General features: G+C 40.9%; 1 protein-coding gene across 2 annotated transcripts in view; it reads left to right on the forward strand.

Annotated features, from left to right (window-relative positions):
* The first annotated feature begins 360 nt into the window (after positions 1-360).
* LOC139545401 (inositol polyphosphate-5-phosphatase A-like) overlaps positions 361-14,515 on the forward strand; it is a 46,018-nt gene continuing 31,863 nt past the window's right edge. For both annotated transcript variants that reach the window (XM_071353128.1, XM_071353127.1), the window contains exon 1: positions 361-1,346. Coding sequence is in view for 1 of the 2 variants with exons in the window: in XM_071353127.1 (XP_071209228.1) it covers positions 1,287-1,346 (60 nt within the window). In the remaining variant the exon portion in view is untranslated. The remainder of the gene's footprint in view (positions 1,347-14,515) is intronic.

The raw sequence follows: 14,515 nt of genomic DNA on the forward strand, positions 1-14,515 counted from the left end.
TACAAAGGGAAAACCAGCCACGTCGCGGACACTGACGTCTTGCTTACTGGCAAGTTAAACACCTTCTTCGCCCGATTTGGGGATAACACAGTGCCACTGATGCGTCCCGCTACCAAAACAAAACTGTATTGAGATCAAATGTTTAATCGATTAGCATCTCACTCCATCTTCTCCCACTGCCGGTCACTGAGTTTCCTCTCACCACCATATTTGGTAATGAGTAGAAACGCCAACAGGATTTCTCACAGTTATACATCTGGTGAAATATCTGTCTCATTGTATCTGTGCTGACGCGTGCGAACTATGGGGCAAAACAAGCGGGTGGCTTAGATTGTTGACAACATGTAAACTATATTTCTTCTCCGATGTTTATTGAAAACAGATACATTTGCACAATGAGCACTTGTTGTCTTTCAAATACATCGTTACAGTTGTTGGTTACCTAGCAAGTGCATTTGTGCCAAATTAGCATTGACATGAAATCAGTCAAAAGAAGACATATGTATCAATAACTAGCTGAAACGAGTTACGTACGATTCCCCACATGGCAGTTTCTTGTCATTGTTGGTAGCTATCTGGCCATCCAGAATTACAACTCACGAACTTCTGCCCCATTGAAGCGTGCATATCGTTGTGATATTTGTAATCTAACCCATCAGTTCATGCAAGCAAGCGGGAGACGGATGACATGACTCAGAGGGCACCATCAGACCAACAACTCCTTGAATGGCCTACTACTCCATGAAGTTTGCACTTGTGTCCCAAATTTTTTGTTGTTGCTCAAAATCCATTGTTTTATCCCAGTGGGTGTACATTACTGTATTTACACCTGGGATATTGTTTTTCAGAAATTGTTGGAATGTGTCTTTAATAACTGGGTACCGTGGGCGGAGCTCCGAAGTCAATGTTGTGTCATGAACAACAACTGCTTGATCTGGTCGCGCAGCGCAGAAGGAACTGTTCTGGCGCAGGCAGCAGATGCAGGGTCCAGGTATAAATCCAATTACAACGAAGACAGAAATCCTGTCCTGCTATTTCTCAGCAGACATGGAAGATAAGTCTATCCTTGAGCAGGAGTTCAGACGACAGACGACTCCCGCCATCAACCAAAAGCGGGCAAGTTAAACACAGCAGAAACAAATGATCAAGATGAATTATACGACCGACTTCTTCAGCGACATATACAGCACCGTATCAGTAAGCTGTTTGTAACACACGCAAAGGATTTTGCCATCGCGTCTAACGGAGTTCTTCCCGCGGACTATTTCTGGAATTCGATCGTTATCATGGAAATGTACACTGACGTCCTACTTGTCACCGCAAATGTTGGATCATTATTCGACAATGTAAGTATTAAACACATGTTTACTTGACTATATACTGTTTTAAGTCACTTTGAATTGCGATTATTCCATTTTTCAGTGGAACAGCGAGTTTCCTATGTAAGCAGTTAGATCTGCCGGAGAACACTAGAACCGTACAAGACCAAATTCTACTGCTTGTAACAACATTCCATAGATTAGAATGGAGACAAATTCAAATCCCACAGGCTGTCATCGGGCATGCGATCCAATCCACTATTTAAATTGATCATTAATAGGCCTTATAAAATTAGTTAATTTTCAACATCAGGCTTCCTTGGACTATTCATTTTCATCATGAAAACCATTATTTATGTAGCCTAAATGGTTTATTTTTAATCGATATGTGGATCATAACTTTGAAGTAACTTAACGCGCTGTAGCTGCGCCTTGGGACACTGTTATTGCGGCTTCTGACGACATACTTGTTTTGTTATTTACTTTGATCGACCTATACAACTGCAAGTCCTCTGCCTAGTTATCCTCATCCCGTATTTATAGAGTTTTTTTTGCGGCATGATTATTGAGGTTGCGTGCGTGTCCTCACATCAGCTCCGCGGAGAGAACCATTAAGCAACAACGGGTCCCAGACAGTTTAAATCAAACAGGAAATTGATGGCGTGCAACAACGTCACATTTAAAGGAGAAGTTCACATTTTTTTTTTTATGTTTGACTCACCCTGAAAGTAGTCTATGGTTCTGTTTTTGATATATTTAGATATATAATATTTAGATTTCTGCTTAAATAGACGTAACTATTTTTCATGGCCATAAATAATAACTGGCAATGTTGCATAATTTTAGAAAGATCTAGTCTGGAACTCACCTTTCTGGTAAAAATAGTTTATACATTGCTGAGGTGTACTCACTTTTGAAGACACAAGCTCAAGTACATAGTGTACACACAGTACATATATTGTGAAATTATGAAAAAGCATATGATTTTTCCCCTATTCAACAAAAGTGAGGCAATAGGGCTTGAAATGACAAATGACAAAAACAACTTACTATAAGATTTCACCTTTCTTATAACTGTCAAATCTGATCATAAAGTACAATATTGGCACCATTTCATATAACTGAAAACAGATAATTTTCTCTTAAACATCCACTGAATGCTGCAGACACCATTGAAATGTGTGCAGGCTTGTTACAACTGGGCAATTCCATGGTAACGGAATGAGACTCGATTTTTCACTTAAAATTTATGCCAAACAAAACCATTGATTTAAAAGTTTAACAAACCATACAGGTCAATGCACAACAACTACTTTTAACAATTTTCACTGAACATTTTACAAGACACATTTACTGAAAGAAATGTGCAGTTGCAAAGTTTTTCGGTAAAATCTCTCTCAGTTTGTTAACGTCGGTAGCCCTGCCCCCTGGTAAACAGTGTATGATCGCTGGATGATTCGTTTTAAGTCTAATACTGCGGGTAATGGAGTCGCCAATGACTAGGGTTTTCAATTTGTCAGAGCTAATGGTGGGAAGCTTCGGCGTCTCAGACCCCGTAACGGGAGGAGTAGAGACAAGAGAAGGCTTGGCTTCTGACTCCGACTCGCTGCTTAATGGGGAAAACCGGTTGAAAGTTTCTGTCGGCTGAATGAGCGACTCCGGTTGAGCATTCCTACAGCATGACATTTAGCAGATGCTTTTATCCAAAGCAACTTTTTCCCCCCTTTTTCGTATGGGTGGTCCTGGTATCGAACCCACTCTCTTGGGTTCCACTGTCACTGGTCATTGCTCACATCAACACCATTATCCCAGAAAACCTAGACCCACTCCAATTTGCATACCTCACCAACAGATCCACAGATAATGCAATCTCTATTGCACTCCACACTGCCCTTTCCCACCTGGACAAAAGGAACACCTATGTGAGAATTCTATTCATTGACTACAGCTCAGCGTTCAACACCATAGTGCCCTCAAAGCTCATCACTAAGCTAAGGACCCTGGGACTAAACACCTCCCTCTGCAACTGGATCCTGGACTTCCTGACGGGCCACCCCCAGGTGGTAAGGGTAGGTAACAACACATCCACCACACCGATCCTCAACATGGGGGCCCCTCAAGTGTGTGTGCTCAGTTCCCTCCTGTACTCCCTGTTCACTCATGACTGCATGGCCAGGCACGACTCCAACACTATCATTACGTTTGCTGATGACACAACAATGGTAGGCCTGATCACCGACAATGATGAGACAGCCTATAGGGAGGAGGCCTGACCGTGTGGTGCAAGGACAACAACCTCTCCCTCAACGTGATCAAGACAAAGGAGATGATTGTAGACTACAGGAAAAGGAGGACTGAGCACACCCCCTTCTCATCGACGGGGCTTTAGTGGAGCAGGTTGAGAGCTTCAAGTTTCTTGGCGTCCACATCCCCAACAAACTAACATGGTCCAGGCACACCAAGACAGTCCGAAAGAGGGTACGACAAAACCTATCCCCCCTCAGGAGACTGAAAAGATTTGGCATTGGTCCTCAGATCCTCAAAATATTTTACAGCTACACCATCGAGAGCATCCTGACAAGTTGCATCATTGCCTGGTATGGCCACTGCTCGGCCGCATGGCACTACAGAGGATAGTGCGTACGGCCCAGTACATCACCGGAGCCAAGCTTCCTGCTATCCAGAACCTCTATACCAGGCGGTGTCAGAGGATGGCCCTAAAATTTGTCAAAGACTCCAGCCACCCTAGTCGTTGACTGTTCTTTCTGCTACCGCACGGCAAGCGGTACCGGAGCGCCACGTCTAGATCCAAGAGGCTTCTGAACAGCTTCTACCCCCAAGCCATAAGACTCCTGATCAAATGGCTACCCAGACTATTTGCATTCCCCCCCTCTTCTACGCTGCTGCTCGTATGCATAGTCACTTTAATAACTCTACCTACATGTACATATTACCTCGACACCGGTGCCTCCGCACATTGACTCTGTATAGGTACCCCCTGTATATAGTCTCTTATTTTTATTTTTAGGTATTTCCTTAACTGCATTGTTGGTTAAGGGCTTGTAAGTACACATTTCACTGTAAGGTCTACACCTGTTGTATTCGGCGCATGTGACAAATACAATTAGATTTAATGGCCAGTGGGGGCCATGCTGAATCTGATGTTGGGTCATGATCTAGAGCTAGGCTACTATGCTGGAAGATTTTATTCACATACTCTACTTGTAGGCACCAGGAACCCTTGTTGTCACGATTACCTGTAATATATACATTTACCTATCTGTATGATCTTAAGCATCTCAGATACCTTCCCAGCTGACACACTGATAGTGATAGGCTACTGGAAACACCACTGCCACAGCCTTATTAGTCACATGGTGTGTATTATGATTTGAGATCATGGAGACGGTTGCCTTGATGATATGATACTTTGTGTGTGTGGAAATAATAGGAAGGAATCAATATAATATATGAGTAGAGAGTGATTCCTCATGAAACCCAGGACAAAAAAAGGCTAGGATTTGGGGGATATTCACAAAATGTAATCAGTAGAGTAGTACTTTGGAGGACGGATTGTTGACAATTGTATCTAAAAGCATAATTGTGAAATAATTTATCAAAGTCGCTGGAGCGCGATGAGACAAGGATATCCCTACCGGCCAAACCCTCCCTAACCCGGACGACGCTATGCCAATTGTGCGTCGCCCCACGGACCTCCCTGTCACGGCCGGCTGCGACAGAGCCTGGGCGCGAACCCAGAGACTCTGGTGGCGCAGCTAGCACTGCGATGCAGTGCCCTAGACCACTGCGCCACCCGGGAGGCCCATTTATTACATTTTGGCCTTCCACAAGCTCATTTATTAGCATTGGTCAGAAAATGACCAAAACCCTGTGACGTGTCTTAATCAATCAATGTGATCTTTTTTCACTGAATCTCTGTCAGTATATTTGGTTAATTCTATGGCGGGGCAAATAAGTGGAAGTGGTGTAGCTCATCTATTTGTTTGCTCATCTATCACTGATCAGAAACATTTAGCATGTAATAATGTAGCCTAAATCTAGTGTAGGTCTATTATTTTGCTGGGTCGTGTTTAGGTTGTGAAATATGAACACAAGACTTCAGTGCTTCAATATAGATTGCTATTATTTTCTATCAGTATCATTTTGAAAATACTCTCAATATTAGACCTTACACCTGCTCTCTAACATAACAGAGTGATGGTAAGAAAGATATGAAATGCGGATCAAAAAAGCATGGGCATGCCTTGAGCTCTATTTTCAAAATATATATTTTTTATGACAGCGGTTGGCATGACGCAAGTTGTGTGGTAAAAATATAATTAGTATTTTAGTTATATTTCATTATATTCTTAATTAACCTAGTATAAAATATGAGTGTGTTGACTGTGATCAGGGTAGCCTAAGTGTGTCTTGTCTGTTTAATGAACAAAATAACTATTGATTTCATGCTGCAGCCATATAGTCTGCACAGACCAGTAACATCATTCACCTCAAAATATGTCATTCTATTCTTTTGAAAATACATTTTATTAGTCTTATAATGTTTCTTAGGAACTGCCTAAAGAAATGAATGGATTTATTTTTGATGGTGTATATTCTCAATAGATTTATTAAAATAGACGCCCACCCACATCTGCCCTCCACTAAAACCATTCGTTGCTGGCATGCTCAAGGGAGTTATAAAGTGTGGTACAAATGGGCCTGTTTGTAAGGAGGTCATATAAACATTGCCCAATTTGTTTTACAAGTGTAATAGCATAAATCCTATCTGAAGGCAGTATCATATTACAGAGCAAGTGGTAAAGCTTCATATGACACCAATGTTTGCTTTGTAACACCAACAGATGGAACACTATGGAGTCTTAAAGGAGGCCTAGGTAAGGCGAAATGTCATAAATATGCCATGGTCTTTACACTTCAAAAAGCACAAGAAAGAGGATTTGACACCCACCATCTCAGATTGTTCTGAAATATTTTATGTTGTTAGAAACAGATCAAATGAGCCTTCCTGCAACATTATTTTGTTGAAATATAATTTGATCTCTGAGAAATGAAGCTAATTGATTGCATCCAAATTGGACATTTTAAATTGATAGGATTCATATAATATTCAATAATTATAGTACCTGACATAGTACCTGTACCAAACTTTTCTAACAATGAGTTTTCGACATGTGAAATCCAGAGGAATGGTGAAAAGCCACCCGTGGACCCCCTACACCAATCCCACCCGTGGACCCCCTACACCAATCCCACCCGTGGACCCCCTATACCAATCCCACCCGTGGACCCCCACACCAATCCCACCCGTGGACCCCCCACACCAATCCCACCCGTGGACCCCCCACACCAATCCCACCCGTGGACCCCCCACACCAATCCCACCCGTGGACCCCCTACACCAATCCCACCCGTGGACCCCCTACACCAATCCCACCCGTGGACCCCCCCACACCAATCCCACCCCAACAACAAGTATATAGTATCAGTTCTCTGTGTCTGACAAGTAGTAGGGAGCTGCGGCTCAGAGTATTGTTGTATGTAATTTATTCTCAGTGAATTTGGTGATGCGTTTTTCCCCCCCTGTTCAGAGAAATTAGTAATTGAAGTTGTTAGCTGTATGTCCCATCCTACATCCTGATATTACCCGTTTCTGACCACTAGTTTGTGCAGTTCCTGCTATTAGGTGAAAAGTTTGAAGATTCCCCCCTACCAATTTTAAAAGGATAGTTCACCCAAATGACAAAATTACAGTGGTTTCCTTACCTTGTAAGCAGTCTATTGACAAAGTATGACAGCAACCCATGCTTTGGTTTTGTTGGCCACTGTTTCAAATGCTAACTTTATAGCATTTGTAGCAGAAATCCAATTTAAGTCAATGGTACCTACAGTATGAGTCAAAAGTTTGGACACCTACTCATTCCAGGTTTTTTCTTTATTTGTACTATTTTCTACATTGTAGAATAATAGTAAAGACATTAAAATGATTAAATAATACATATGGAATCATGTAGTAACCAAAAAAAGTGTTAAACAAATCAAAATATATTTTGTATTTGAGATTCTTCAAAGTAGCCACCCTTTGCCTTCATGACAGCTTTGCACACTCTTGGCATTCTATCAACCAGCTTCATGCGGTAGTCACCTGGAATGCATTTCAATTAACAGGTGTGCCTTGTTAAAAGTTAATTTGTTGAATTTATTTACTTCTTAATGCGTTTGAGCCAATCAGTTGTGTTGTGACAAGGTAGGGGTGGTATACAGAAGATAGCCCTATTTGATAAAAGACCAAGTCTATATTATGTCAAGAACAGCTCAAATAAGCAAAGACAAACAACAGTCCATCATTACTTTAAGAAATGAAGGTCAGTCAATCTGGAAAATTTCAAGAACTTTGAATGTTTCTTCAAGTGCAGGTGCAAAAACCATCAAGTGCTATGATGAAACTGGCTCTCATGAGGACCGCCACAGGAAAGGAAGACCCAGAGTTTAACACTTTTTTGGTTACTACACGATTCCATATGTGTTATTTCATAGTTTGTCTTTACTATTATTCTACAATGTAGAAAATAGTAAAAATAAAATAACTTTTGACTGGTACTGTATATTAGCATTTTCACACATGTTCAAAGTTACACAATGTTACTTATAGATGATTTGGATATGAAACGCCAAAATTATTTAGTTACCATTGACTTGAATTCGTGCCACAAATGCTCAAAAGTTAGCATTTGATACAGTGGCCAGGGAAACAAAACCAAAGCATTAACCTAACAACTTAAATTACAAATTTCTCTGAACTGGAGGGGGAAAATACATTACATAGGATGAAGAAACGATACTCAGAGCCGCAGCTCCATACTTCTTGTCAGACATTGAGAACAGATACTGTATACTCATTGTTGGGATTGGTGTGGGGGGTTCGTGGTTGACCATTTCTTTGGATTCCTCATGTCTTACTCATTTTTAGAATTTGTTTTGGTCCAAATCGGATGTTCTTTATTTATTGAATATTATATGAATCCTATTAATTATAATGGCCAATTTTGGTGCAATCAATTAGCTTCATTTCTCAGAGTAAATTATATTTGAACAAAATCATGTTGCAAATTCTAATCTTATTCGTTTCTAACTACTTAAAAAAAAATAAAGGTTAAATATTTTAACTAGGCAAGTCAGTTAAAAACTATTTCTTACAATGACAGCCTACACCAGTCAAACCCAGACAACGCTGTGATACAGCCTGGATTCGAACCAGGGTGTCTGTAGTGACGCCTCTAGCACTGAGATGCTGAGATGCAGTGCCTTAGACTGCTGCGCCACTCGGGAGCCCTAACTACACAAACGATTTCATAACAATCTGAGATGGTGGGTGTCATGGCTTGCTGAAACAACACGCCAACTTTGATACATTATTTCGCAGTTATGCTTTTAGATGCACATGTCAAATATAAGTCAACAATCCTTCCTCAAAAGACTATTCCATGGATTGCATTATATGAAAATCTCGGTATTTCTTTCGTCTGGGTTTTGTGAGGAATCACTCTAGCCCTACTTTAGGTGGGTGTGCTCTGATAAACTCCAGTTCGTTAGTCTTTAGTTTTGGGCCGTGATGTTTGGGGAAAAAGGGGCTTGGCTGTCATTGTGACTGAGGGGGAGGGAGGAACATACACTCATGGAAATTTGGCTCAGGACCATGTTTCCGGTTGCCGTATATGGCACTGTTGAAAACATGTTAGATCCCATTGGCTGGCCTCGCTTTTTAGGGCCTGTTCACATGAAGGAAAAATGTGAGGGGTCTGCACTGGAAATCAAGGTTTGTTAGGGCTAATGTATACATCTCGATCAAATCAATGCACATGAAAGTCACCAGGCCATGAAATTAAAGGACATTTTGTTGTTGAGGAGAACAGTATAAATCACCTCTAGGTTTAGAATAATTTTTATGTAGGCTGACTTTTCTTTAGAGGGCATGATGGAGCAGAGATTGACCCATCATCCATGTCCTGTACAACAAACAGTCTCAATTACAGGTTTTTGCTATTAAACATGCCTGGTGTTGTTGCCTTCTTCAGCAAACATATCCTGTTGGCACAGTATACAGTTAAGGTCATAGCAATGGAAATACTATAATTACCCTGGTCAGAAAAACAGTCACTGTTAGATGGACATGGGGTCGGAAACTTTCCAGTGAATTTCCGTACATTTTCCATGGGAAGTTAAGCCTTAGAATTTGGGGAATTTTGCTTAAATTCATCAAATAAGTTAGCTTATAACAGTGAACCTTTTTTTGTGGGGTACACATAAGGCAATTCTAGGTCTTGTGGCATATTTTGGTTAAACTATCCCCAATTCAATGGAATTGCAACCCTCTGCATGCACAGTGCATTCTTCCATCACATGTACAGCTGATTCTCAAGATCTTGCACACTAATGAGATGCTATTGAGCCCACACTACTACACTGTCTGAGCCAAGGACTACATGCTTTCTGGTAAGTTTTGATTACAATACTGGGTGGGGTGAATATATTTTATATGACATGATTTTTTGTTAACTAGTAAATAGTAGCCTACAGCAAAGTGTGTTTAAATCATTTCTAACTTGTTAACAATTTCTGATGGTTAGTTTTTGCTACCATGTGGGTTTTAGCTTGCTTGAGCCTGCTAACTGAGGAGTCTTAATTTACCTGTTTCCATTCATGTTTCATTTTAAAACATTTATCTTACAAAGGAGTTGTTTAATCTAACTGCTTAACTATTTATCTGCATATGGAATTGTATTATTTTTAAGGAAAATGCCACAGGCACTATCTGATGTGTGGAGACATTTAACTGCAGCTAATGTTGAAGGAAAAGCTGTATACATTTGCAAATACTGTGCCAAATCATATATAATATGTGAAGAATGCAACAAAGATGCAGAATCATCTGGCCCAGTGCATAAAGTTCCCTTCACACTCACAACAAGCAACCTCTGACAAAATTCCCTCTACTTCTATTTGAGGTGAAAATTATGAATCGGACACCTTATCAATAGCACTTTGACTCAATGGAGGAACGTAGTCAGAGAAATGCTGATGAATGTCTTGCTCGAGCTGTGTATGCAACTGGTTCACCGCTGATGCTCACAGGCAATGTGTATTTCTGAATGTTCGTCACCCAGCATACACCCCTCCAACCAGACATGCTTAATCTACTAATTTGCTGGATGCAGAGTTCAAGTGAAGGTCAAGCAAATCATAGAGAAAGCAGACTGTATCAATCATCTCTGATGGGTGGTCGAATGTTTGTGTGCAAGGAATAATTAACTACATCTACACCACTCAAACAGTATTCTACAAGTGCACAGACACAAGGGACAACAGACACACTGGTCTCTACATTGCAGATGAGCTGAAGGCAGTCAATGACCTTGGACCACAGAAAGTATTTGCACTGGTGACAGACAACGGTGAGAACATGAAGGCTGCTTGGTCTAAAGTGGAGAAGTCCTACACTCACATCACACCCATTAAATCTGCTCCTCAAGGACATCATGGCACTGAAAACAATGGATACACTCTACAAGAGAGCCAAGCGAATGGTTAGGTATGTGAAGGGTCATGAAGTTATAGCAGCAATCTACCTCACCAAGCAAAGTGAGAAGAATAAGTGCACCACATTGAAGCTGCCCAGCAACACCCGTTGGGGTGTTTGACATTTTCCTGGAGGGGAAGGAGTCTCTCCAAGAAATGGGCATGTCACAGTCTGCTGATATGGACAGCCCCATCAAGGGAATCCTCCTGGATGATGTATTTTGGGAGAGAGTGGTAAAGCAGCCTGAAACTCCTGAAACCTAAAGCAGTAGTATTTGCACGGATTGAGGGAGACAATGCCATCCTGTCTGATGTTCAGACTCTGCTTGCAGATGTAAGAGAAGAAATCTGTACTGCCCTGCCCACTTAATTGTTGCTCCAACCTGAGGAAACTGCAGTTCTGAATTGCATCAAAAAGTATGAAGACTCCTGCCTGAAGCCCATACATGCCGCAGCATACATGTTGGACCCCAAGTGTGCTGGCAAGAGCATCCTGTCTGGTTCAGAGATTAACAAGGCCTATGGTGCCATCACTACCGTGTCTCGCCACCTTGGCCTGGATGAGGGCAAGGTTCTTGGCAGTCTGGCGAGGTACACTTCCAAGCAAGGGCTTTGGAATGGAGATGCAATATGGCAGTCGTGCCAACATATCTCATCAGCCACCTGGTGGAAGGGACTTTGTGGATCTGAGGCTCTGTCCGATGTTGCCTTCATCATCCTCCAAATCCCACCAACATCAGCCACCTCAGAGCGTAACTGGTCCTTGTTTGGGAACACACACACCAAAGCACGCAACAGGCTGACCAATACAAGGGTTGAAAAATTGGTGGCCATCTGGGCAAATTTGAGTTTTTTTGAGCCTGACAACAAGCCATACTCAACAAGGTTGGACAGTGAAGATGAGGCCTCAGAGTCTGATGTTCAAGAAGTGGACATTGATGAGGTCAAGGGAGAAGACATGGAAGCCTGAGAGGAAGGCAACCAAGCTTTAGTTTCTAGACTATTATTTTACAGATGTATGTTAAATGTTTTTGGGAGATGCGATGGATCATTGGGGATCATTCAATATTCCCTTTCTTTTCCTGTTCAGTGAAATCATCCCATGTGAAGAGTCAACTCATTTAATTAACTCATCAACTAATTTTTCCTTTTTTTCTATTGGAATGGTTTCATTATTTGCAATTATGTCTACTTATGATAAACATTTTACCTATGTTTCTGTCTCCATATGATATGGTAAATATATCCAATGCAAAAAACATCTACATTTTAAATGGTATTAATATTAATTCCCATATATTCCCGTTAATTCCCACGGAAAGTTTCCACCTCTGAATATTCCCCGAAATGTGCAACCCTAGATGGACATACATTTATATTGGCGTTCTCTACCTTTAAAGAGCATTGTGTCAATTAATATGGGTTGCCATGGTGTTTGGATCAGAATAGGGAAAGTTTCACTTTCTGTAGAAAACCCTTTCTGTTACTTCGAAAGGACTTCAGATCAAGATCAGAGGGATTTACTAGAGTGCCTTGGATCCTTTTGTTTGTCATTTCACATGATCTTTGGGTGGGTTTTCAGGATTTTGTATTTTTACCTTGTTACATCTTGCTGTGTCTGTATAAAATGTTATACCCTAAGAAACTGAAGAAAATGGAGTGTTGTTTCAGACACCAAACCTTCAATAAAAAGCTTTGCGATTTAAAATTGCATCTCAGCATCTGTTTTAGACCTAACCATTATGTTTTTATGGATGAGTTTCGCTGGACGAAGAGAATACTGTCCCATGAAGCATGAGGACACATGCAGTTGGGCTTCTTCAGTCAGACACCTGTATTATGGATGAGCACCCCTCCTATCAGGTCTCATAGCCTGGGTACGGTGGGCAGCAGCAGTCATTCAGCCATGCAAATGCCCTATGCAAAGCCAGTGTGGTGCTGCTACTACTCTGGCAGATTGGCCTGGATCAAGCTGGCGCTGGGAAAGACAACACCATCTGTATTCTGGTCTGGCATTGCGGGGAAACACCAAAACACCCACAGTACTCTGGATACTCAGTTACTCACAGGGTTTCCCTGGAAATGTTTCATTGAAGAACAGTCATCAACCTCTTAGATGCAATTGCAAAATGTTGATTTCCGCCTAAATAGACATACCCAAAAATAACTGCTATTCATGTGTAATTACATGACATGCTGACACTTGGTATATTTGGAAAGATGAGATCTGGGAGATTATGAGGAAATTATAAGAATATAGGAGTTACATAGTTCAGAATACACAAGATCAAGCACACACGAAATAACAGTTATTACTTTTAAAATAAAATCTTTCATTGACAAGCTGTAAGTGAATTATTGATGCACAGAGCTGGAAACACATCAGATGGCTTCCACAACATGTGAACAATATCAGAAGAAAAATGGGATTGATAGACTTAACAACTAGAAATGGGCAGATGTTATAGTAAGTGGTGTCCCTAAACCTTTCCAAAGTGGCAAATGTCTATAAATTAGATAATTACAGTGCTATTATATATTTGCAATCCCTAAATGCTATTTGTTCAGTATAAAAACACAATTTCTACCATATCAACCTCACTCAAACATTGTGGTGGTGTTATGGTGTATCCAGGATACATTCAAGTGTCCTTTCAACTGCTCCAAAGTATCTGAATGTGGTAATTGCACTGTTTTTGCACTCTGCATGTGCCTAAAAGTTAGTGTTCACTATAAAAACAAAATTCTACAACATCAACCTCTCAAACATTGTGGTGGTGTTGGGGGACATACAGGGGATATCCAATAGTTTTTTCAACCTCTCCAAGGTGCCTGAATGTTTAGCCTAGGCATATCCAATGTATTGGTCCCACATACAAATGAACTGTTAACAAAAACAATATAAAAGCAACAGAGACATAAAAAAATATATAAACATGTTTTATCAAACACAAACTTGGTTACACACGTGTCCTTCACTAAAAAAGGAGCAAATATAGAAATATGCTGAACTATTTACAAATGGCATTCGTGTTCGTTTTACATCGCAGGTGTAGACGATTATATTTCACTTTCAACTTAGTTTGTGCATGTCGTGATAGTCTTTGAAGCAGTACCTCTCTGCCAGGAAACAAAAAGCAATGAAAGCATTTACTGTAGCAATGTCCACAAAGTAGTAAAAAAAAAAGTCATACCTCTTCCTGGTCTTGTGGAGGACCTGGTAGGCTACTACCAGGCTACTACCAGAGCATCAGATAGGTTGACATCCCCCATGCTGGCATTGTAGTCCTTCACAAGAAACAGGAATGGGGATATTCTTCCTTTTTCACCCTCCTTGAGACATGGTTGTTATTGAATGCCTTATGCTGTGTGGTGAGCATGGTTACTTTCCTAGTGTCTTTCCATTTCACAAAAAGCAGCTTGTTTGTCTTGAGCCAATGTATGGTCCCCCTCTCTGCTGTCTTTGTCATGTCTTTTACCTTCGTCTTGGGGAAACCGATTCTGTTAGGACGAATGGTGCCACAAACACCTATTTTATTTTTCAAGAGGTCTATGAAAAGTGGATGTAGAACCATCAGTCGGGGTGATTGACATAGCAG

This window comes from Salvelinus alpinus, chromosome 19 (assembly GCF_045679555.1).
Source record: "Salvelinus alpinus chromosome 19, SLU_Salpinus.1, whole genome shotgun sequence".
NCBI lineage: Eukaryota > Metazoa > Chordata > Actinopteri > Salmoniformes > Salmonidae > Salvelinus > Salvelinus alpinus.